The sequence below is a fragment of the Electrona antarctica genome, assembly GCF_951216825.1.
Source record: "Electrona antarctica genome assembly, chromosome: 6".
In the NCBI taxonomy this organism is placed as follows: Eukaryota; Metazoa; Chordata; class Actinopteri; order Myctophiformes; family Myctophidae; genus Electrona; species Electrona antarctica.
Genome location: NC_136811.1, coordinates 22,775,112 through 22,798,203, shown reverse-complemented (window position 1 = coordinate 22,798,203; position 23,092 = coordinate 22,775,112). Strand labels below are relative to the sequence as shown.

General features: G+C 41.9%; 2 protein-coding genes across 2 annotated transcripts in view; one reads left to right on the top strand and one right to left on the bottom strand.

Moving 5' to 3' along the window:
* The window catches only part of snrka (SNF related kinase a), a 61,479-nt gene extending 57,505 nt beyond the window's left edge, over positions 1 to 3,974 (bottom strand). The window contains exons 1-2 of the mRNA XM_079503503.1: positions 3,596 to 3,974; positions 1,975 to 2,696 (exon numbers count right to left, since the gene is read on the bottom strand). Coding sequence (XP_079359629.1) covers positions 1,975 to 2,563 — 589 coding nt within the window. The 5' untranslated portion in view covers positions 2,564 to 2,696; positions 3,596 to 3,974. The remainder of the gene's footprint in view (positions 1 to 1,974; positions 2,697 to 3,595) is intronic.
* A 1,027-nt stretch (positions 3,975 to 5,001) lies between these two features.
* pomgnt2 (protein O-linked mannose N-acetylglucosaminyltransferase 2 (beta 1,4-)) lies at positions 5,002 to 19,349 on the top strand. Its single transcript, XM_079504275.1, has 2 exons — positions 5,002 to 5,417; positions 15,039 to 19,349. The coding sequence occupies exon 2, from the start codon at positions 15,124 to 15,126 to the stop codon at positions 16,918 to 16,920; it is 1,797 nt and encodes a 598-aa protein (XP_079360401.1). The 5' UTR covers positions 5,002 to 5,417; positions 15,039 to 15,123; the 3' UTR covers positions 16,921 to 19,349.
* The last annotated feature ends 3,743 nt before the right edge of the window (positions 19,350 to 23,092 follow it).

Sequence of the window (23,092 nt, the reverse complement as noted above, 5' to 3'; positions counted from 1 at the left end):
ATATATGTAGGCTTCTCTCATGAACTGATTCACGGGCTGCAGCTGTCTTCATGGACTTAACTGATGGGAAACATCATATCGGTCACAGGCTCACAGCAGGGCACAAATCAGTCTGTCTGCATTTTGTCAGTCCTCATAGAAAAATCAATGAGCCAGTTAATTTAGTGCAATGGAACACCCCTGGACAATGACACTAGTGGAAGTGACCTTGTAACAGTCTGTAGTTGCTCGCTCTATGATTAGTGTCAAGCTCAGTTAAAAGCATGCTGCAACAGCAAAGCCAGGACATACACCTACACTGAAAGCAGGCCCAACTCAGCTTACTCTGTTCCACTGTCTTACACCATATGCATGATAAAGTTGCATCCAAGTAGCTATATGGCAGCCAAAGATAATATGTCAACAACTCAATGTATGACACAATCAACATGCACAAACAACAAGCACCTTAAAATTAACAAAACAAAATGCCCTTCTGGGCACAGGTCTCCACCAGGAGGATAGGAGTGTGTGTGTGATGGCAAAATGTTTAGGAGCAATGTGTGTGTGTGTGTGTGTGTGTGTGTGTGTGTGTGTGTGTGTGTGTGTGTGTGAGACGCGGCTTGGCCTGTTGTAGCGCCACCATGAGGCTGATTTGAAAACTGTCAAGTGGCATTTCTTCCAAAGCCTAGTGGGAATATGCATGCACAGTTTCACCAGAATCGAACGCTGCGTTGAGTAGTTGTGGCGATTTGTACAAAACGGGTACAAAGCGGGCTACTCCTTTAAAGTTTAGAAGCCAATTGTAGCCAATGAGGGTGGATTATGAGAAATCAAACAAACCCGTCTTGATCACATGACTATGGAGAGCATGTGTACCGATTTGCGTGAAATTTGGATAAAATCTGAAGGAGTAATATTAGAAAATGTGTTTTACATATGTCGGCCTCCTGGTGGCGCTATAAAGAGCAGATGTGAAAAATTCCAGGCAAAGGTTTTTCCTTGGCCTCTAGGGAGTTGACATACAAAGTTATCCACAGATCCGTGCAGTTAGAGGTAAAAACACTTTTCTGCCAGTTATAGCGCCACCATGAGGCCGAGTTGAAAATGTTCATGTGGCATTTCTTCCTCGGCCTAGTGGGAATGTGCGTGCACAATTTCACGGAAATCACACAATGTGTTCATGATTTGCAGCATTTTGTTTGAAACCGAGCACTCCTGCGAACTTTGGAAGCCAATCTTAGCCAATCAGGATGGAGTCTGAGAAATCTGAAAGACCTGTTTCGTTGAATGGCTCTAGAGAGACTGTGTACCAATTTGCGTGATGTTTGGACAAAATCTGTAGGTGTACTGTCCAAAAACTAGTTTTGCACAAAACGGCCTCCTGGTGGCGCTATAACATTTGGCATCGACCAGGTTAACGGTGCCGGAGATTAGCTGTTCACAGACGGAAGGACGGACACACAGACACACGGACACACACACGGACGGACGGAGTGCAAAACATACTCTCTCCCCATGCCTTCGGCCTGGTGGAGACAAAAATATATTATATAAGACTAAAGACTAAACGGTATGCTCATGCTGATTTAATTCCTAAGCAAACCTCTTCTGATTACAACCCAGTTCAAAACACAGGTTCATAACTGGCAACTTCAAATATTGAACAAACTATGGAGGGGATTAATTAAGTGGACTGAATATGGAGTACGTCCTCAAAGTTACACATTTTTTTCAGCACTGAATTGAAGTGTACAACAACAACCTCATACATTCATATTTTTCAACATCATTAAGCCCTAACCACACCAGAGGGTCACCATGCAACTCCATGCAACTACTTGCAACCATTATTCCCAACGGCAGTTGCAAGGAGTTGCATTGGTGGGGTTAGTTTTGTTGCAACTTGCAAGGAGTTGCGAGTAGTTGCAAGGAGTTGCAGCTGGTGTGGTTTGGGCCTTACAGTCAGCCAAGATCTTGCAATCATTTGCTTACCCACAGCTGGAGCATCATACTCATCCCCCAGCAATATCTCTGGAGCCGAGTATGCGAGGGAACCACAGCTGGTCGTCAGCTTCTTCCCCGGTTGAAACTTGTTACTGAACCCGAAGTCAGTGAGCTTGACAAGTCCTTGTTTCTCAAAAAAGACCACATTCTCTGGCTTCAGGTCCCTGTGCACCACATGGAGCCGGTGACAGTAGGAGATGGCATGGACAATTTGGGCAAAGTACTTCTTAGCCAGCTCTTCATTCAGGCCCTCCTCGTGCTTCATGATGTAATCAAACATGTCTCCTCCGTCTCCCAGCTCCAGGATGAGGTAAAGCTTGGTCTGAGTGTCGATCACTTCATAGAGACGCACAATGTTAGGGTGCTGAACCAGCTTCATGCAGCGGACCTCCTGGAATAGGTGGCCAGTGGCCACTGTGTCCAACTTGGTCTTGTCAATCACTTTCACTGCCACTTTCTCCCCAGTGAAGACATGGCGCGCCAGCTTCACCACAGCAAAGTGACCACGGCCCAGTGTTTTGTCCAAGTCGTACAGGCCGGCGATCTTCCCATCATAGCCTCGTTTGAAGCCTGCCATTGCTGGGGATGGAGACGGGGTGAGGGCAGTACCCGCTGAAGGGGCAGGTGGAGTGGCTGAGTCGTGTGAGTCCAGCTTACATCAGTTCATCGGAGACTGTAGGAGAAACCCATGGTGCCACTGTGCCAGCTCCCTAAAACACAAGGAAAACTCTTAATTCAGCAATCTCTCAGCAACTGTTGATTGCCGCAGTTAACATGGAGGGGCGCATTATACTATTTTAGGACAATATATTATATCTAATGCCACACCCATGGGAAATATACCTTCATATATAAATATATTGTAATTACGTGCTCACTCACTACCTCACTGGCTGGCTGAACAAAACCCCAATGATAAGGGCTGGCAGGTGGAGTTGCATGAATTCAATCCCTAACAGAAGAAAACTGAATACCGGTACATTGATTTAAAAAGTACAAGCCGATCAGATAAACTCGGCTGTGAGGATATTCTGGCCACGCGCTGGCTTGTTTTGACAGGATGACGGTAGGACCCCCCAACATCATGAGACATTGAGCTGCTGTCGGGCTTGCCTCATGTCATGCTGCTACGAGGGAGCCCTGTGTAAAGTTTTCATTTAGGCCAGTCAGCAGCAACCGAAATAGCAGAACTACAAGCCCACAAAGCGTCGCGTTGTGAGCTTGTAGATGGGCTATTTTCGGCGTGCGACACCACCGCCGTTCATCTTGGCTGCTTCAGACAGACGTCAGGCCCAGCGGCAGCAGAAGCACCTAAGCTAACATTAGTTCCCCCGTGTTGTTCATTGATTAATACACGTTAGCCAATAGCCAACTACCTGATTGTGGAGTTGGCGTTGTGGGCTGTAAGAAATGCTCGTTCACAAAACCCACCAGTTATAGCCTCTATTTGAAGCAATCCTTAGCACCGAACACACGGCAGTTTGCACGCTTTAAGCGCTGCTAGATAAGTACAGGTGCCACTGCTATGGAGCTACTAGCACCCATTGCTAAGCTGTAGTTAGCGTGTAGCATGCTAGCAGGCTAATAAGGTTACTACGGCTCGACTCACCACCCTCTCTCCAGCAAACATGAAGCCTTGTGGACCCTGCAGCTGCAGGTCTGCTTCGCCACTGCGGCTCGGTTCCGATCTTCCCCTTGTCTTGCTTCACAGTGAGTGGAGCCTAAACTGCATCGGAGCAGTCAAATAATAAAGACAGGCTGCGATGCCCATTCGCGGGGTGCTATTCTATAATATGCCTACTGTGCCCACAGCAGTTGGGTTTCATCCGTGTAACAACAAGGCAAGCATTGCAAGACAAGTCGTATCCTATCCTCCTCCTCCTCCCTCCAGCCTCAACGAACGGTTGAGCTGCTGAGGGCATCAGCAACCAACCGCATTCAGCTCTGACGTCAAATCAATTCAACTGTGAAAGGCTTGGGAAAGGTTGCCGCTACAGGAATAATCATCATCATCGTCATCATCATCAACAACAACAACAATTTGCTTAATAAATAAATAAATAAAAGTTGCCTATTAGGCTATTGAAGAAAGGGATATTCACAAAAATATGTTTTCTTGACATTGGCAGGTTTGAAAAAAGCTATTGGATAGCAGTGACACGGTACTTTGGAAAAGGTCACACGACACATCTTGTTAATGGAAATAAAAAAGTGCCAAGATATTTTGGTAGACCTTTATAGGCTACAGATAAGATCATAGTTAGATCGGCTTGTAATGCTGTTCAAAATGGTCTGCAGTGTCACCTAGTGGCAGCGATAGCAAAATGCTGCAGAGAATCTCGGTTCTTTCTTTCTTTCTTTCTTTCTTTCTTTCTTTCTTTCTTTCAATTTAGACAAAACAAACTGTGAATGTTTTGCATTTTCTGTTCCACCCACTAGATGGCACAGTCGCATTGTTTTTGTAGGCCTACACTCAGTGCGTGCACTATTCACAGGATCACATTTTGGCTTTGTTTGACGGCTGAAAGCTCGCTAATTGAAGTCATTAATTCATATTGTCTGGAGCCATGGCCCGTATCCGACTCCAGTAGGGCTTCCCCCCCCTTTTTTCAGTCAAATGTTTTCGACATTGAAAGTGAAGTCAGTATCATTCTGTTTAACTCTACTCATAAGACCATTTTGAGGTCTGAAACTGAAAGGCAGAGATTAACAGAGGTTATTATCATGATGTATAGACGTAACGCATTTAAATGGCCATAGTAGGCTGCTACATCCCAACTTTGTCTTAAATTGCATACGTCCACGAATACAATAATAAAATGATCATTCATAAATAACGGAGTGTTGAGGGGGAGAGGAGAGGGGTGCAACATTACAGTCGCTACAAGCAAGCATACAATGAAGCCTGATTTACTTTTTCGTACAACGGTGTCGAGCGCCAAAATAGCGGATCTATAAGCTCCCAACGCGTCGCTTACGACGCGTCGTGAGCTTGTATATCGGCTGTTGGATAAATTAAGCCAAAAATACAACGCCGTAACCGTAACACATCGCGAGATTGCCGTGCGAGATTCGACTTCCCAGTATGGAGACTAGAGTGTTGCAAAGTGGAGTCGGGTTTCTTCACGGAAGCTGCTCTGCTTTTAGAGGATCTGCTGCCTATTTTGACAGCTAGGCTAGCTCGTAAACAATACCGACGTCCATGGCTATCTGTCCGAAAACTAATGAATGGATGCGCTGTTCTTTTGCGCACTAGTACCCGCATCGGCGGGTGTTGTCATCACCCGTGCCGCTTTATTAGGTTGCTTCTCTTGTTCTCCAGGGCTCCTCAGTCAGAATTGTCGTTTCTGCAACACCTATGAGATCCTGATGCTGCCAAGCTGAGCTAACGATTCAATTCCATTGAAAGACATTTCATTGAGACACCGCCGGTAAGAAAGATGCATGCATTTCACTTGCTTGGTCATCATCTAGAATCGTGGTCTGTACGTATCAGTACTGTTAACTTTTAGGCTATGCAAATTGGGCTTTTTTTTGCCCTGCAGATGCAGTGATACATTCTATCAAAGCACAGGCAGGCAAGCTACAATGTAACGTTTTGTATTCATCTCACTGCAAGGCATGGGGTGAACGTGAACCGTAGAAACCTATAGGAATCAGGATCGATTGTGGGCTAAGTCATGAAGTGTTACTTAATTGTGCAATACGGGTATACTTAAACAAATGCAACACACGGATTTGTTAGTAGTCCCATGCAGTCACAGCCTGTCCATGTCAGGTGTCTCTGTAGGCTATATCTTCAAAAAGTTACTTCCACAGCATGCCTGAGACCTTAAACTGGAGATAAGATGTCCATGCACGCTGTATTATGGGTCTATGACTAGGTTATTACTATGTGTAGTAGGCTACGTTTTAAGTTATGATCTTGTAGTCTGTATGTATATGTTCTTCTCTGTATAAGCAACTAAATTCTTTAAATGTCACTAGGGAAATGTTGACTCATGAGAATCATCACCAACACAGAAATAGACCATTTGTATTATAATTACCCTGACAACTCAGGGCAGTGAAATTAAGACTTGACCCACATGACAACCAAGGTCTTGACACAATACTGAAAAATATGGGTACCACACATATACCTGTCCATAGGCAGCTGTTTTGATTTTCTCCTTGTGTTGTTTGTTTAAAATGAATGCTTTACATCTAAACCCCGAACTACAGGTTTTGTGTGACTTCAACTCTCAACAATTGCATATAAAGCAAGTTATATTTAATGTTTTCTACATGCAGTAATTTTTATTGTTTACAATATAAACAAACAGCCTGCCAGAAGTTTTGATGGGACTACCTCTGCCATTTTTCACATGTTGTCCAGTAAACATATACTGATTTATCGGAATAATATAAAATATCTGTTATTCTTAACCTTGGAGTGTTAATTTAAATAAATTAAATAAATAAATGCACTTCCATCTTGACTGAGTAAATATTCCTAGAAACCTACATTCTCTAAAGATTTATTTAGTTCATAGTGCTAGCATAATCTGTATTGTGTTAAATCCACATAAGCCCTATTTTAGTTGTATGAACTGTGTCATACAAAAATATCCATAATGTGATGCGTTGTAAGTTTAGCTTGTTGATTGATTATTTTCACCATTGAGCTAATATAGCTTACCTGCTTGCTCAGGGAATTGAATCTTGACCATCAGGTCAAAATTCATATCATATCCTATATCAGGGGTGGGCAACTGGCGGCCCGGGGGCCACACGCGGCCCCCACCTTCACTTAATGCGGCCCTCAGGTTAATGTCAGAATACTGATATAGTATTGGTTTCAGCTGTTTACAATTCCACAGCATGCAAACATGACCCGCTGTAATTACTTCAGTCTAAATTAGTAGCTCAATGCTCAACACAAGTATAATTAAAGGCATTTGAAATGACATAAAAATGTTAATTTTCAGGATTCCAATTCAAAAATAGCAAAAATTCAAGATTTCAATTCGAACATAGCAAAAATAGCCGATCTACAAGCTCAAAACGCGTCGCACTGCGACGCGTTTTGAGCTTGTAGATCGGCTATTTTTGCTACGACAGCAATATATGGCCCTATAGGGAGTGAGTGTGGAAATATAGTGGCCCTCTCCATCGTCAAAGTTGCCCACCCCTGTCCTATATCTAGGTGAGACATGGCCTAATATCCTATATCTAGGTGAGACATGGCCTAATATCCTATATCTAGGTGAGACATGGCCTAATATCCTATATCTAGGTGAGACATGGCCATTGACATGATCTAAATGTCAGGGAGACTAAATACAACCACTACAGTTGTTTAAGTTATATTCTATTAACACACTCTACTATTCACATTAAAAAGTAACATAGTGCTGTTTTGATATTCTGAAGATGATGATAATGATTATTATTATTATATATTTTTTTAACCATTTACCGATAATTACATGCCCATAATAGGCCAGGTTGAAAGTGGTTAAATAATACCTTGACTAATCATACACTAATGTATTTATCTCACACATGGGAGAAAGAGAGAATGTCCACAACCTGATCTGGCTCAATTTTATATCATTGTTGACACCATCATCTTGTGTTCTTGAACAAGATCTCAGAACAAACGTTTGACTGACCAGTGTATTCTCTTGTCCTTTCAAACTAGCATTCAAAGAACAATAAAGTTATTTCCATCCTCGGTCAGACATGGGTCCTTGCAATACTCCTGTTAGGATGATCTTACACACTCACAAGTAGGGATGTCCGGTATTATCGGCCAATATTTGCATACAAATGTAATATCGGGAAATATCGTTATCCGTTCAAATGTATCTGTTTTAATTAATAAAACATTCTCTTGAATTTATGATAATGTTTATTTTTGTTTGGAAAACCTTACATTTATGAGGCATCACAATAAAATTAGGCATGATGTGTTAATTCCACGATCAGTATATCGGACGGTTGATATCGGTATCAGAAATTCGGAGTTGGACAATATCGGGATATCTGATGTCGGCAAAAAAGTCAATGCCGGACATCCCTACTCACAAGCTTGAGATAGGAATAATTATAACCTTTTTAGGTAATGTAAAAGGAATGGCAACCAACATAATATAGCATATCAGGAATAACCATGATTAAATGAGGTTAACCACTTAAATGAGGTTAACTGAATATATTCCCCGTCATTAAGGTTTAATTAGTTTATTGCACCAACATCCCCCATCTAGGGACCACAGATGAAAATAAGCTTGTAGCTATATCTCGTGCAATACATTTACAGTAGTGTACATTGTTCCTGTCAAATAAACAAGTGAGGGGGAGGGGTGTGGGAACATATACTCCATACAAATTTAGATTAATCTATTCAGAAACCTTAACAAACTACATTTTATGTCAACAGCGTTTATTTAGAATAGTAAGTAAGTATTAAGTATAGCTCGTTTAAGTCCATGCATCTCATATCATCAGTTGGCTGCTTACACATTAGGGAATAGGGAAGACGCATTTAAACAAGCATTGGTTTTATCTAGTTTTGTTTAATGCCCTTAACCACGTTCTTTTAATCCAATCCACTTTATTTATAGAGCACATTTAAAACAACAATGTTGAACCAATGTGCTGTAATTTCTAAAAAATACTAAGTGTAAAACAACATTATAAGTCAAGTATTGTGGTACTGTTAACACCCATGTAAATAATGTAATGTAATACTTCACATTGGAGGCCATAAGATAATTAGAATGTCTTTTATATAGGTACGCACAATTATCACCAACGGTATCCCTATATTTAAACTGATTGGTCCTCTCCTTTTTTCCATCTAAACCAAATATCTGAAAATAGCCGATCTACAAGTTCACAATGTGTTGTGTTGCGACGCATTGGAGCTTGTATATCTGCTGTTTTCACCAAATGTTTAGACCTAACCCAGATTATAGGGACAGTATAGGGCTCATGTCATTCATACCTGTATATGCTGTAAATCAATAGTACTCTATTTAACTCAGTTTGTGGGATAATCTGTGCTGTCATGGGGCAGGCATAAAGTGCTGTACTGCGGCATTTTTAGAGGATGTCCTTCCCACTTGATTCCTCTGTCTTTGTCTGACACATGCCCAGACCCAAGCGAGTGAACGCTTGCGTGCACGTGCGTGTGTGAGCACACACACACACACACACTGCAAAATGTACACCAGTCCCCTGTTTTTCATATGATGACCCCTGGGATAGAAGAACTGTACAGTGAGGAGCTGTGTACTGTCCTGATAACTGCTCATGTACTGTATTGTATGAGATTCATGGGCTCCTAGGGGGACACTGTTACTGATTATATAGAAAATGACTAAACCTTATTAATCATATGAAACGCTAGCTTCCTTATTCTGGGGTGAACATTAAATGACGAAGGCAGATATTCAAGCAACGTGTCACAACAAGACGACACATTGTAATGAAGAGATTTGGTATAAACGGGAAAAATGAGCAGACCAAGTATTGAACCCTGGGGGACCCTGTCCTTGGTCAACGATGTATAGGGTTTTAAGTGGTTAATCAGTAGTCTGTCATCGATCAATAATTCAGTCACGTTTTGCAGTAGCCAGATATCATACTCGGACATAAAATGTATACCATCGGCAAAGAAGATTTTTGGACTCTTCCTGCCACTGATAATGAAACAACCATCTTATTTGGGTGCCTGGGTACCTCTGTCTATGTATCTTCCTGTCTGCTGTTCAAATCGCTTTGAGCAAGCGTGAGAGAATGTGTATGTGAATTTTCTTTGTAACGGATGGATAATGGCTCCTAGGCTTGAATTTCTCCCAGCATCATCCTGAGTCGAAAGTAATATGAATATATGAATATGACCTGACAGCCCACATTTAGGTCAAGAATAAAGATGACAGCAAATAAGAACACCTCATAAGGTCCAAAGCAGATAGGCAATCAGGTGGCCAAAGGGAACCAGAGATCTGCAAGGTGATCATAGCAAAGGAGGGAAATAGATTGCAATATGTAAAGAAGAGATGAGGAATGAGCTCCAACTGATCAGAGATCAAGCAAACATGAACGCGGACAGGATGAACAGTAACCGTGCCACAGCCTGTGGCCGCTCCCTGTCCTTAGCCTTGGCTTTCCAGGAATCTTATTAAAATGCATTAGACACTCCAGGCTGCCCCACACTGCCTTCCCCCACATCATTGGGGTGCTTATCATCTCCAGAGCAAACAGACATGCTAAATAGTAACACTAGTAAAGCTAGTGCTGAAGCGTCAGCCTACAGTAGGAGGAACTGATTGACAGGTGGTCGAGGGAAACTGAGACCCATCAGGACTTTCATATTCTGAGAGTGAAATTAAATTTACATATGATTTGCAAAGCGCAGTTCTGTGAACTGTTTATAATCTGGAGAACTATGGTGATAATCTGTGTTGTGATTTGAGAGCTTCTTTTATTGGCATTAAATTGGATAGGGATTTACCCATTGTATGTACTTTGTAGGATTTTAGAGTGATTTTTAGGGTGAAGTTTGCATCTAAAGATTGAAATGCCGAAACTGTAACATACAAACGAACTTGGGGTTTCAAAGGTATGATTACATGTATGATGGCTGGATGGATGGATGGATGGATGGATAGATGGATAGGATGAAATACTTCAAACTTTGAGTTAAAACTCACAGAACAGTGTTAATGTTTCAAAACACTTCAATTTATACTTTATAACATCAGAATATCATATTCACTTTTAGGGCATGAATACTTATTGAGGAAATGGAAATTATGTGTGGCCTATTTGAATACCTTTATTGTTCTATACTTATACTGTATTCTTATAATGGTGGTGCTAGACATTCTAGAAAAGGCCATGGGATCACCCAATTCAGCAGGGTGCATCCTTGCTGAGCATTAAGTTCCATGACTAGTATTTACTACCCATTACATTTTGAGATGTGTGCAATCCATGACTCCATGTTGCATGCATATGCTCAGCAAGTGTCATGGAAATCCATCCATAGAGGCCATTGTACAATAATGTTCTGCATTTAGAGCCTTGAGGAGTACAGACCCTGGCAATATCTTCCCTTTAGTAAAGCTGTTTTAATTCATCTTAGCCTCTGAGAGAGTTCCCAGCAATAAAGGAAGACATCTTCTGTTAATCATATTTAGTGAATGTTGTAATGGCTTAACATCCATTGCTTGTGAGAGGTCTTTCCCATATAAACAGGCAGTTGATAATTCAGTTTGGAATTTAAACACTGACCAATCCAGAGCGCTACATAAGGAGAACACATTCATTTATTGGTCCATTCATTTCTATATTATCTGTTTATCCTTTGACTATGCTGTACACATACATTATTATAGCTCATGTAAATATTTGCCTAATGGGATATTATTATGAGAGTCAGGCTAATACTGAACTATGTTATTGTGATGCTGCCAAAGAAGATGGAGCCGTTAGATTGCCTTGGCGTCTGGTGGTTTCAGTAAAGCAGATAGCAAACATCATGTGAGGTCTTACTAGGTCATCTCAGATGCCTGTAGGGCTATGCCAGTCCCATTTTTGGGATTTATTTCTTTTTCCGCTACTGCCCGGGAATACAAAAACTGTTATTATTGTGAAAATAAAGGATATTAAAAATGTATAAATGAGAAATAAGGATGGACTATTAAAAATAAATCCTTCTTCCAATTTGATGTTATGTTATATAAATACACTGCACTTTATCAGATCCTACTGTATATTACTACCAACTATTCACTGATGGCGGCAAATCATCACCTTTACTTAGAATGACCTCAGAGTACAATTGAGGGGCAGGCCCTCATTTTCAATGTAGCCGAGATACATGCAATGGTAAAGGTACTTGGGAACTCGGGAGAGACTTGCTGAATACCGATGCAAAGAAAACAGAACAGAGAAACAGTCAGTGGGCATTCTGGGCAAGATAATGCCATACAGACACAGAAATCCTACTGTGTGTGTGTGCGTGCGTATGTATCTGTCCTTCTGTCCATCTCCTTGACCGGTGGCCAACACGCTCAGGACTTCTGGAATATAAATGTGAATGTTCCCAATAGTCTAAGATGAAGTCATAATATTTGTATTATATTTGGAACCTTAGTGACCTTTTCCTAATTCCTAATTCTCGGGGAATATATTGGCTTACTCCTTTACATTACAAATGATAAACAAACAAAATTCAGGTAACCAATTATCAGCTGCAAAACACACACGTCACTCACATGCAGTATAATGTGATTGTGGGTGATATAATTAGCAACTTTCAAGCTTTTCTTAAAATAAATTAGATGACAATATAATCCTTAAACCTATTCCACGTATATTTTGAATAATGGGCTTGTAACAGATCCATATCTTGTTATTGCCGTTTGTAGCCTATAAATCATACATCATCTGAAGATCATAATAGCCTGTCTTATGTATGATGGTCTTTGCCTACTAACTCTAACTTTCCGTGTAGCAGCTTTGACATTTTGAAGCTCTTGGTTTCTTGGCCCCTCTAGGCTAGCATAAATGGTATGGGGTAACGACATGTGCATGTACCCTGTGGGTCCCAGTGTGCAGCAAGGACTAAGGAGATTAAGAATCCCCACTAGTTTTAGGAGACCAGTGTTGCCCTTGTCTTTGTGCATTGGAGGACATGCTTAATCTCACAAGGAACCTGTTTCCCCCACACTGTTTGCATGCATTCTGGGTGCTGTGTTTGCACCAAGGTTATATACTGTAGTAGCATACAATACTCGTATTTGCTCACAATTTACCTTGGTTTAAATGACAGACTGTGCTTAGTTAAGTGATGTGTAACTCATGGGGAAAAAGAAGATGAAAAGCTTACTACGGTACCCATGAAAGGATATTTCTGATCTATTGTTTTCATGCTATGATGGTATCGAAACAGTTAACCATTATACAGTCACTTTGTCTGCTCCTATTTTCGTAGCCATTTGATGTAGTTTTGTACACACTACAGTACAACTTCGGACATCTGCCAATTGTCACACAGTATGTTATGCTGCAGAAAGGATGGAAAACTCAAATTAATTTATTTTATATAAGCGGAAGCCATGTCACGTTACACAGAAGCAAAGCGATCCATTCAACACTGTCATTCAACATTGGCTATTTTAGTATTCCTCCTCACAATATTGAAATAGTGAAGGTGAAAAATATTGTCATTTTTAAGTAGAACAGTCATCTGTCTGTAGCTGTGTGCATACATGTAGTCATTTCGAAGAAAACAATTAGGCTATAAAGCAGGTAAGGTAATACTTCTACCGTAATTATCTTCCTACTGTATGCAAGACAGGGTTGAGCCTGTGCTCATAGTGGTCGTGCTTCTGTGAATATCTACTGTAATCTGTTTTGTTCTCTGCCCACTGCAGAGTTTGATCACAGAAAGTGACCCTGCTACCAGCGACAAATTGTGCTTGTTGGGCTGTCAGAAATCGCCCCGGGTTATGTGGTGGAGATGAGCTGGACCAATCTTATTTAAAGGGCAGAAAAAAGATGGCAAGATAAATGGCATGCATCCTATATGGGGCATAAATCAATTTGCAAGCTGGAAACATGAATTTTGTGTCTTCTTTCTGCCAAGCTAACCTTAGACAAAAGAGGAAAAACAACACTTTTTCTTTGTTGGCCTGACTTAAGGACAACAAACAGACATTACACAACAAGAACATAATAACAAACAACAAAAGAAAAGAAAAGAAAAACAGCTCAGGCACAACACTATTATAAATAAAAAGAGTGAATGTACAAAGACATGGCAAGATCAATGAACCATAATGACAATAAGTGGCTTTTACATCCATACAGTATATAAATACATATATTAAAAAGGCAGACAATGGCCTGACTTAATTTAGTTTTGCTACATAGCCAACATCAGCTAAAAGAAAGGGTTACATCACATTTTGTACAACAATAGAACAAAACCCAAAACAGACTTGAGATCTTGAGTGTCTGTCTAGTTGTGTGTGCAGTGTTGTTATGCTGGGCCCATTAAGTATTCCTCTTAAGCCCAGGCGGTGGCGTAACCGTCTGGGCACCCGACTGGTAATCCAGTCGCAGTGTGCCGTGGGTTCGACTCCTGAGCCCGACACGGCCTTTACTGCATGTCTTCCCCCATCTCTCTCCCGTTTCCTGTCAGCCTACTGTCTGTCCCTTCAAAAACCAATAAAAGGCGTAAGCCGCATAAAAATATCTTAAAAAAAAAAAAAAAAAGTATTCCTCTTAAATCATATTGTTAAAATTTGTATCTTGCAGGCTTTAGGGCCAACAATAAGAGTGAAACTTGAGTCTATCCCTTCCTGTGGAAATCTTGGTTTCAAGTGGGTGAAGTAATGTTCAGATGGATTATATTAGCTTGCCAGTAGCCTAGTCTTCACTGGAAGGCAGCTGCTGGCTGCTAGGTTGTGGATTGATTTAGAGTCTCTCCATGACTCACTTGTTCTCTCAATATGCAGATGAGTAGACTTGAGAGCAATGCTCCTTTCGTTCCCCATGCCTCCTCACAATGTAATTTGTCTTGACACGAGGGAGGAGGGGGAATGCAAGGTTAAGAAAATATCCTGTTTATTCAACAAGATAAACAGTGACTTTTACTGAAGGCAAGGACTCTGAGACATGCCCTGATTAATTACAGGATTGTATAGGTTACATCAATAGCACTGCAGGTGTTTAAGATTAAGTTTGTGGATATTGCAGGACTTCATTAGGCCCAGCGTTCTCTCATGACCGGTCTGTTGGCTTTGGCATAAGGTTGATATGTTGCGATATTGTATTGGTTTAGTCTTACATTTCAATTAATCTTCTCTTTCCCCCCTTTTTCCTACATCACGCCATCAGTTCCACCTCCTCCCCTCTTTGCCCTCTCCTCTCCCTTGGCCCACACCCTACTTTCTCCTCCACCCTCTCTTTTCTCCTTTTCCACTAGCTCCTTCCCTTTCGGCCCCTCCTACGTTCATCTCTCTTTCTCCCCCACCCCTGTCTTCCAGTTGTGGCGTGGCGACGGATGTCTCGTCGCCTGTCCCCGAGGTTGGATGTTGGTTGGAGCCGGGGGACACGGCCTCAGCAGCAGTGATGCGTGCGTCGGTGGTGGGCTGCAGAATGACCATTGGGGGTCTCCTCAACGGGCTGCTGGTGTCGGTGGTCGCCGCACTACTCTGGAAGTACTCTGCCCTGAGCGAGCATGCAGCCTTGCTGGAGGAAGAGCTTCACCTAACACAGCAGTCCCAGGAGCTCTCACAGGCCCGCATAGACTACCATGTGGCCCTCCTGGCGCTCCAGGAGCATGGCACCCGCATGGTCTGCACCGGTAAAATGCACACAGATCGCATCTGCCGCTTTGACTACCTCTGCTACTGCTCCGAGGCTGAGGAGTTTGTCTTCTTCCACTCCAATTCCTCCGTCATGTTGCCCAACCTCGGACCCAGGCGCTTCCAGCCTGCCCTGCTGGACCTGTCCTCTGTAGAGGACCACAACACGCAGTACTTCAACTTCCTGGAGCTCCCTGCCGCTGCTCTGAAGTTTATGCCTAAACCAGTGTTTGTGCCGGATGTCACGCTGATTCTAAACCGGTTTAAACCAGACAACCTGATGCACGTCTTCCACGATGACTTGCTCCCCGCCTTCTATACCATGATGCAGTACTCTGACTTGGACGATGAGGCTCGCCTGGTCTTCATGGAGGGCTGGGGCGAGGGTCCGCACTTTGACCTCTACCGGCTTCTCAGCAGCAAGCAGCCACTCCTCAAGGAGCAGCTCAGGAACTTTGGCAAGCTGATGTGCTTCACCAAGTCGTATGTCGGGCTGTCCAAAATGACCACCTGGTACCAGTACGGCTTTGTCCAGCCACAGGGCCCCAAGGCTAATATCCTGGTCTCAGGGAATGAGATCCGACAGTTTGCTAAGGCTATGATGGAGAGGATGAACATCACCCGGGTGGAGAATGTGGAGAAAGATGGAGGGAGTACTGAAGAGGAGAAGGATGAGTACATCGTAGTGTTCAGTCGTTCAACGACGAGACTCATTCTCAACGAAGCAGAACTGATTATGGCACTGTCCCAGGAGTTTCAGATGAGGGTGGTCACTGTGTCCCTTGAAGAGCAATCTTTCCCCAGTATAGTCCAGCTTATCAGTGGTGCCTCAATGTTGGTCAGTATGCATGGGGCTCAGCTTGTCACCTCACTCTTCCTCCCCAGAGGAGCTGTGGTGGTGGAACTCTTTCCTTATGCTGTGAACCCAGAACAGTACACCCCTTATAAAACCCTCGCCTCCTTACCGGGGATGGACCTGCAGTATGTGTCCTGGAGGAATATGATGGAGGAAAACACCATCACCCACCCAGATAGATCCTGGGACCAAGGAGGCATCGCCCACCTGGAAAAGGACGAGCAAGAGCGAATCCTTGCCAGCAAGGATGTTCCGCGGCACCTATGCTGCCACAACCCAGAATGGTTCTTCCGAATCTACCAGGACACTCTGGTGGACATCCCCTCATTTCTGGAGGTTCTCAAAGATGGCCTGAAGATCACCAGACCAAGCTTAAAAAAGGCCAAGCCAGCTAGCACAGTACATCCAGGCCGGGTCAGGGAAGCACAGTGTCAAACCTCAGTCCAAGCCACCAACGAAGCTAAACTCACTGTCTCCTGGCAGATCCCATGGAACCTGAAATACCTGAAGGTGAGAGAGGTGAAGTACGAGGTGTGGATCCAGGAACAGGGAGAAAACACCTACATGCCTTACATCCTACCCCAGCAGAACTACACCTTCTCAGAGAATATCAAGCCCTTCACCACCTACCTGGTCTGGGTCAGGTGTATCTTCAACAAGAATCTTCTGGGACCCTTTGCAGATGTTCTCATGTGCAGGACCTAGACAGATCTCATAACATCTGAACTGGACATAGTACTGTTTCATACATAATGTTTGGGTAATGCTTGTTTCAGACAATCACATATTGAAACAGAGGACAATTTAAATACAGCTGGAGTGATAACTTTAGAATAGTATATATGACGTCACAAAACGAAGGCACAGAAGACGATGAGTACAGTGTGACTCCACTATTGACAAAGACTTAAACCACGAGGACTGAGCTACATTAAATCCAAGGAAATGGATTATGAAAGTGTAATGTAGAATATAGCCTATCTTCTGTGAAATCGAAGTAAGAACGTTATTAATAAAAAAAAAGGCTCAAGATTATAGAACTCAAATCAACAGGTTTATCTTTGAAATAATCATGTTAATTAGTTTTGTTACTAGTCAAAGCCTGATCCTTTCAATATTTCCATTGTAGGCTTTTCTGTGGAGCACAAGTAATACGTATGAATTCAGTTTTGCAGGGTTTTATGTGTGCATTTTCGGTCTTAAGCAATTCTACTGTGTGAGTGAGACCTCTTTGGCTTTGTTTACTTATTGATTTTGTTTGATTATTATTCACAGAATTCTGCCAAAACCAAAGTGAATTTCAAAATAATATCAGCCAATATTATTCTAAGTCATTCATGCTGAGATTCTTTCTTGTATCATGCATTTCTCTGTGTATGCTTCTAACCACTTGAGTTTCATAAAATGTATACACTGACACCACAGCGCGTAATCAGCGCCTCAAACTGTGACTCCGCCCACCCCCTGGGGAAGTTCACTGCAATGCAATTTGCGGCATTTTCAAAACAATATTGAGCAGAGTAGCGATTATCAAACGTATTTGCAATGCCATACGTTGAAAGATCTGTTGCCCGTGGACAAGGCACGCTACCTCCGCAAGTTAGATAGCATCGGCATAGATGTTTGTCCGTATGTGATTAAGGATTGGACCAAGTTGCATTGGCAGCCATAGAAAATTCTTACCCCAGGCTAAAACCGGATGTGACGTTTTTGGGCGTTCCTGTCTAGCTTGGTGTCAGTGTATTATAAAAAATGGAGCAAATGGAAAGTTTATACATTTTCTGAAGAATTATTTGTGGATGCTACAGTACAAACGTTTCCAAGGCCGGAAATTAAATTGTTTTTAATATTATGTACTGTTCTTATAATTGGCACACTGGATTTGAGTAGTTCTCTGTTTTGTAATGAATGCAGAGACACACAGTCCTCTGTGTTGCTCAAAGACATGCAATGAAATAACTCTACAAATAAACTAGAATTCATACCGGCTAATTGGCACTAATTATGCTGTCAATTACATTTTCCACACAATCTATTAAATCGAGGATAAATAGCCTTTTGGCTTTTTCTTAATTCTTTGGAGTGATAGAAGTAATCTTATACTCCCGGTGCTTAATTATACATATTATTTGTAAAGCACATTTGAATTGACAGTGCTTACCCAGTACTTTATACAGCACATTATGAAGAATTGCTGAACTACAGCATAGTCCCTTAGTCCCTCTTCCTAGTCTAACAGTTTTTTCCCCTGTATATGTCGAATCAAACAAGTAATGCTGTTTAATTTCACTGCCTTGTGGAAACACCCTGTTAAGATAAAACTCCCACTTCTGCCATGGGCTCCTTTCCTCCCCTGAGGGTTTCTAGTCGAGAAGAACACGTTTTCTTGCAAGATTCATGGTGAGAAAAAACAACTGGAGCCTGTTGAAGCTGCAGCTGTTTTTTGTTGTACTTGCAAATGATCTGGTACTTGTTGCTAGCTTGACTGCAAAACCTCTGTTTTTAGAAGTGTGTAAACTAGAAGTGTAGGTGAATAATTGGTGGTAAAAATATAAAAAGGGCTACATTTTGCCCCTTTAATGACATAAATTGATAATTATACACTGCCAACGATGCGTAGAGTTGAGTCCATGTGCCACTGTTTTAAAACATGTAATTTTTTGTGTATTTTATCCATGGCCAATCTTTTTAACATGAGAATTGTTTGGTAAAATGTTTGCTGGCCATTTTGAAGATAATTTTAAGTTTAGGGCAGGCTACTTGAAGTATTCCTAAAAAAAAACTGAACTAGGTAGAATATTTGCTATGTTTACCTTATAGTTTATTGAATTGAATTATATATTTATTTATGTAGAAGACATCAAAGTTCTCATATGCAGTATTGACTATGTTTGCGTGAGAGATTATTTATTTTTGAACCATTGCTCAGTGTGATGAATATGGTGTTTTAGATTCGTATGTGTTTATATTATAGTTGTATGTCTGCCTCGCCCCCTACTCTATCAGAGAGACATTATATTTGAGTTCCAGAAGTGAGACTGCATAGCTTACCCTTTGTTTTCTACATGAGCAACAAGTATAGGAATGTTTTGAGTAATTGTGATTAAATAAAGAAGACTATTTCTTATGTATTACATTTCTCTATTCTGTTGATGGTCATTTTCTATTATATGGTGTGTAGAAAAAAGAGAATCCCGCACACTGTCTTCACTTAGGTTGGTTTTTATTGCAACGTTTCGGTCGTCAGACCTTCATCAGGCCGAAACGTTGCAATAAAAACCAACCTAAGTGAAGACAGTGTGCGGGATTCTCTTTTTTCTACCTATCAGTTCCTGTTATACGATGCACCTGTCCTTTGTAGGTGTGCAGAAGGACTTTTTCGTATACTATTATATGGTGTAAAATTAATCTGGGATCTTTTTATAGTCTATACCCAAGTCAAAATAATTTCTTAAGAGCCTCTGTAGTCATTTCTCATGGAGAAATCCTATTCCTCGGAATGTTTGCACGTCTCCTTTAAAATAACTGATCACCTTGATTATCCTTAGGATACAAATGGAAACATAATTGCAACCCATTATTAGGCCATTATTTTTTAGCATGGTTTTAAAGCAAAATCATATTTGGGATTTGCGCTGTGGTGGCTAAAAGCATCCTGCAGATAGAGAATAGAATGCTCAGCAGGGACGGGTTGACCTAGAATATTGTAATGACCGTTTAGTTGCTGCTTCAAAGGAAAGGCCATGGCGACTTTTGATAGGTATTCTCTTTATTTATAATACAATGTGCCAACTGTCTTCAACCACTCACTGAAATATGAAGCACCGAAGGGAGGGGTCACTCCCTGCAGCTATTCACACAAAATACATAATCTCACATAAATTCTTACCCAAATAACTTAATGAAATGACAGTAAAACAATAATTAAAACGTACTCCTGATGCATGCAGGGAAGTCCCTCCCTGGTCCATCCAATGGCCTACCCGACAGAGGCTGAACGGGGTGCATACTTAGTTTAGACTAGTCATTGGTTAGACATGGGTTAAGGTTAGGATTAGGTGTGCTGCCCTGTGGGAGGTTAGGGTTAGGGTGAGGGTTTGAGATGTAGTAGTTGTAGGACTAATGACTAACCTCCATAACATCTGTATGAGCGGTTTATCCAATAGCCGCACTCTGGTCCAGGATGGCATTATGCTTCTGGCCACTTACTAAGTGAAGCTGTCCATTGCTATGCTAATGTATGTAATGTTAGGGCCAAGTTGGTGGATGCATATGATGATATGAATTATGTGTCAAATAGACATTTGAAAGTATAGACTATTTGAATATCTACATGAATTCTCTGACACATACTAAACAGCAAAAAGACCCTGCAATATCCAGTCAATAACCTCAGCTCTAGAGCAGCCTCCTTCTTCTTTCTACCGCCTCTTCCTCCCCACCTCTTTGAATCGTGTAGTGTTCTATGTACCCAGGGCTATTTTCTGCTAGCTTAACCACAGGGACACAATGCAGTGTGACAGGTGCAGATGGGCAGCACTGAGGTAAGTGACAGTGGCCTTCCCTGGAGTGGGGAAGGGAACACAGAGCTACTGAGAAGGGAGAGAGAGACCAAGGCTGGCTGTGACGTTATATAGTCTGATTGTGTGTGTGTGTGTGTGTGTGTGTGTGTGTGTGTGTGTGTGTGTGTGTGTGTGTGTGTGTGTGTGTGTGTGTGTGTGTGTGTATATATATAACACACACATACCGGTACACACACGTGTGTACGCACGTGCGTGCGTGTGTGTGAGAGACATAACGTCACTGTTGGGTGTAAACCTTGTATGTCCAAAACTAGCATTTCAGGAAATGGAAAAAGGAACCTTAATTGTTCGAAATGGATCCAATGTAGTTATTATAGTCAAAGGCTCTTGTTAATACTTTTAATTGATGCAATATTTATAAAAACCCACAGACACACAACCACTTTCACTCAAAAAATCACACCTGTGTGAAGTGAGGGGCGCTAATATATTCAAGTCTAACTCATGTTGATTAGGTGATGTAAAACAAACGGTGCCAACACAAACATTAAATGCCGTTAACAATAAAGAGACAATATGACGTAATGAGGCACATGACGTAAATTTTACATAACACCTGTGTATAGGAGGGGCTGGCGCCCCTCAAAAACAAATGCAAAAATCACACCCGTGTGAACTGAGTGGTGTAAGGTCTTATATAGCCTGATCAGCTGTGATCTGACGTAATGCCTGACGTAATGACCATTGGGATTTTTTGGTACGAACATACACGTAAACTTCACTAACAAAGCTGAAATCACACCCGGGTGAACTGGGTGACCATAGCAACCATGCTCATTGTTTTGACACGTAAACTAACAAAGCCAGTTGTAGGAGTGGTTTACACCACTCAACAAAAATTGCAGATCTGCAAGCTCACAGCACCTCGGATTGTGACGTGCAGTGAGCTTGTAGATCTGCTATTTTTTCTACTTTTGTGTAATATTGTAGTATGAGGCAGTAGGGAATTAATTGACGAAAAAGCATGAATAGTTGAAATATGGACATACGAGACCCCTGCCCGACAGCAACGATATAGCTTCAGTGAACTACATGGTGGATGTAAAGGCATAGGCCCAGAGGACGAGCATTTACATTGACCTCATCTCATGTTCTTTAACATCAGACAAAGTACTGTAAGGATTTCCTGCCCCCTGACAGGAGATGAGGAGCTGAATATGAAGGTAAATGTTGAGTGGTGGTTAGATCAGTAATTCCTACACCATCAGCGGACATTATAGGTCCTGCAACAGTGGATTGTGTCCAGGTAGCACAGCACTTGCCTTTGGACCACAGCACAAGGTCATGGGTTAGATCCCGGGCACCGCCAAATCAACGTATTGGTAGCACATGTAGTTTGGGTGCAGCAAGTCGTACTGGGCTGATGGTAGGTGTTGCGCTCCACCTCAGTAATCAGTGTCACAGGGGTCTAGCGAATTGAAACAGGGATTGACTACCGCGGTCTCAGCTGATACAGACAATAAGCCTCTCCGACCTACATTCCCCAAGATGGACTGTGGTTGGTATCCACACCTAACATGAGTAAGTACGAGTTAGCTCCTGGGGCAAGGGTGAATTACTCTTTTAGATCCCTAGCCAAAACAAGTTAAATTGCCTCAGTCGTTGTCTCATCATCACTACCTTACAGTTACAGTTACATGAAATCAACCTAGCTGTTTTAATACTCCCTTTCACGCTCCATCAACATTTTTATTAGCTGTTGTGATACAGTGCAGAGAGGGAGTGGGGATGGCTGTGACAGCATTGTAGAAGATTATGAACTGCCAATGGAAAGCTCTTTGGCAGAGGATGTTGCTAGGATACCGTCCGTGCTAATAGGACCTGAAAATGTAGGTGAATATCAAGTAGCCAAAATCATCAGGGGATCTCTTTCCTTCAAATCTTTATCTAACAAGTTTGGCCAACACAACATGCTGGAATTAATAATCAGTAGAGGTAAGTAAGTACCGGTAAGTATAAATAAGTACTAAGTGCAACTTCATGCAGTAGCATGGTTTAAACACACAAATTAAGTGCTTCACATAACGGATACAATCAGATCAATCATATACAATCAGAGTACATTACACATGGCATAACAGATAAACAAACATTAATTTATGACCTCTAAGGTGTTTTTAAGCGGTGCTTGAAACATTCAACTGGTTCGGCTGATCTAATACACTGGGTCAGACAATTCCAGAGAGTATAGGGGCTGGAATGACAGATGGATATAAGACCTTGGTCAGACGTGGTCTCGCAGTCGTGCATTGACTCAACAGCCGTTATGTAAGCCATGCACCACCTTATAGTCT

Bases quoted from the DNA above. Each gene is read 5' to 3' on its own strand.
- pomgnt2 (XM_079504275.1), top strand. From the start codon at position 15,124: ATGCGTGCGTCGGTGGTGGGCTGCAGAATGACCATTGGGGGTCTCCTC.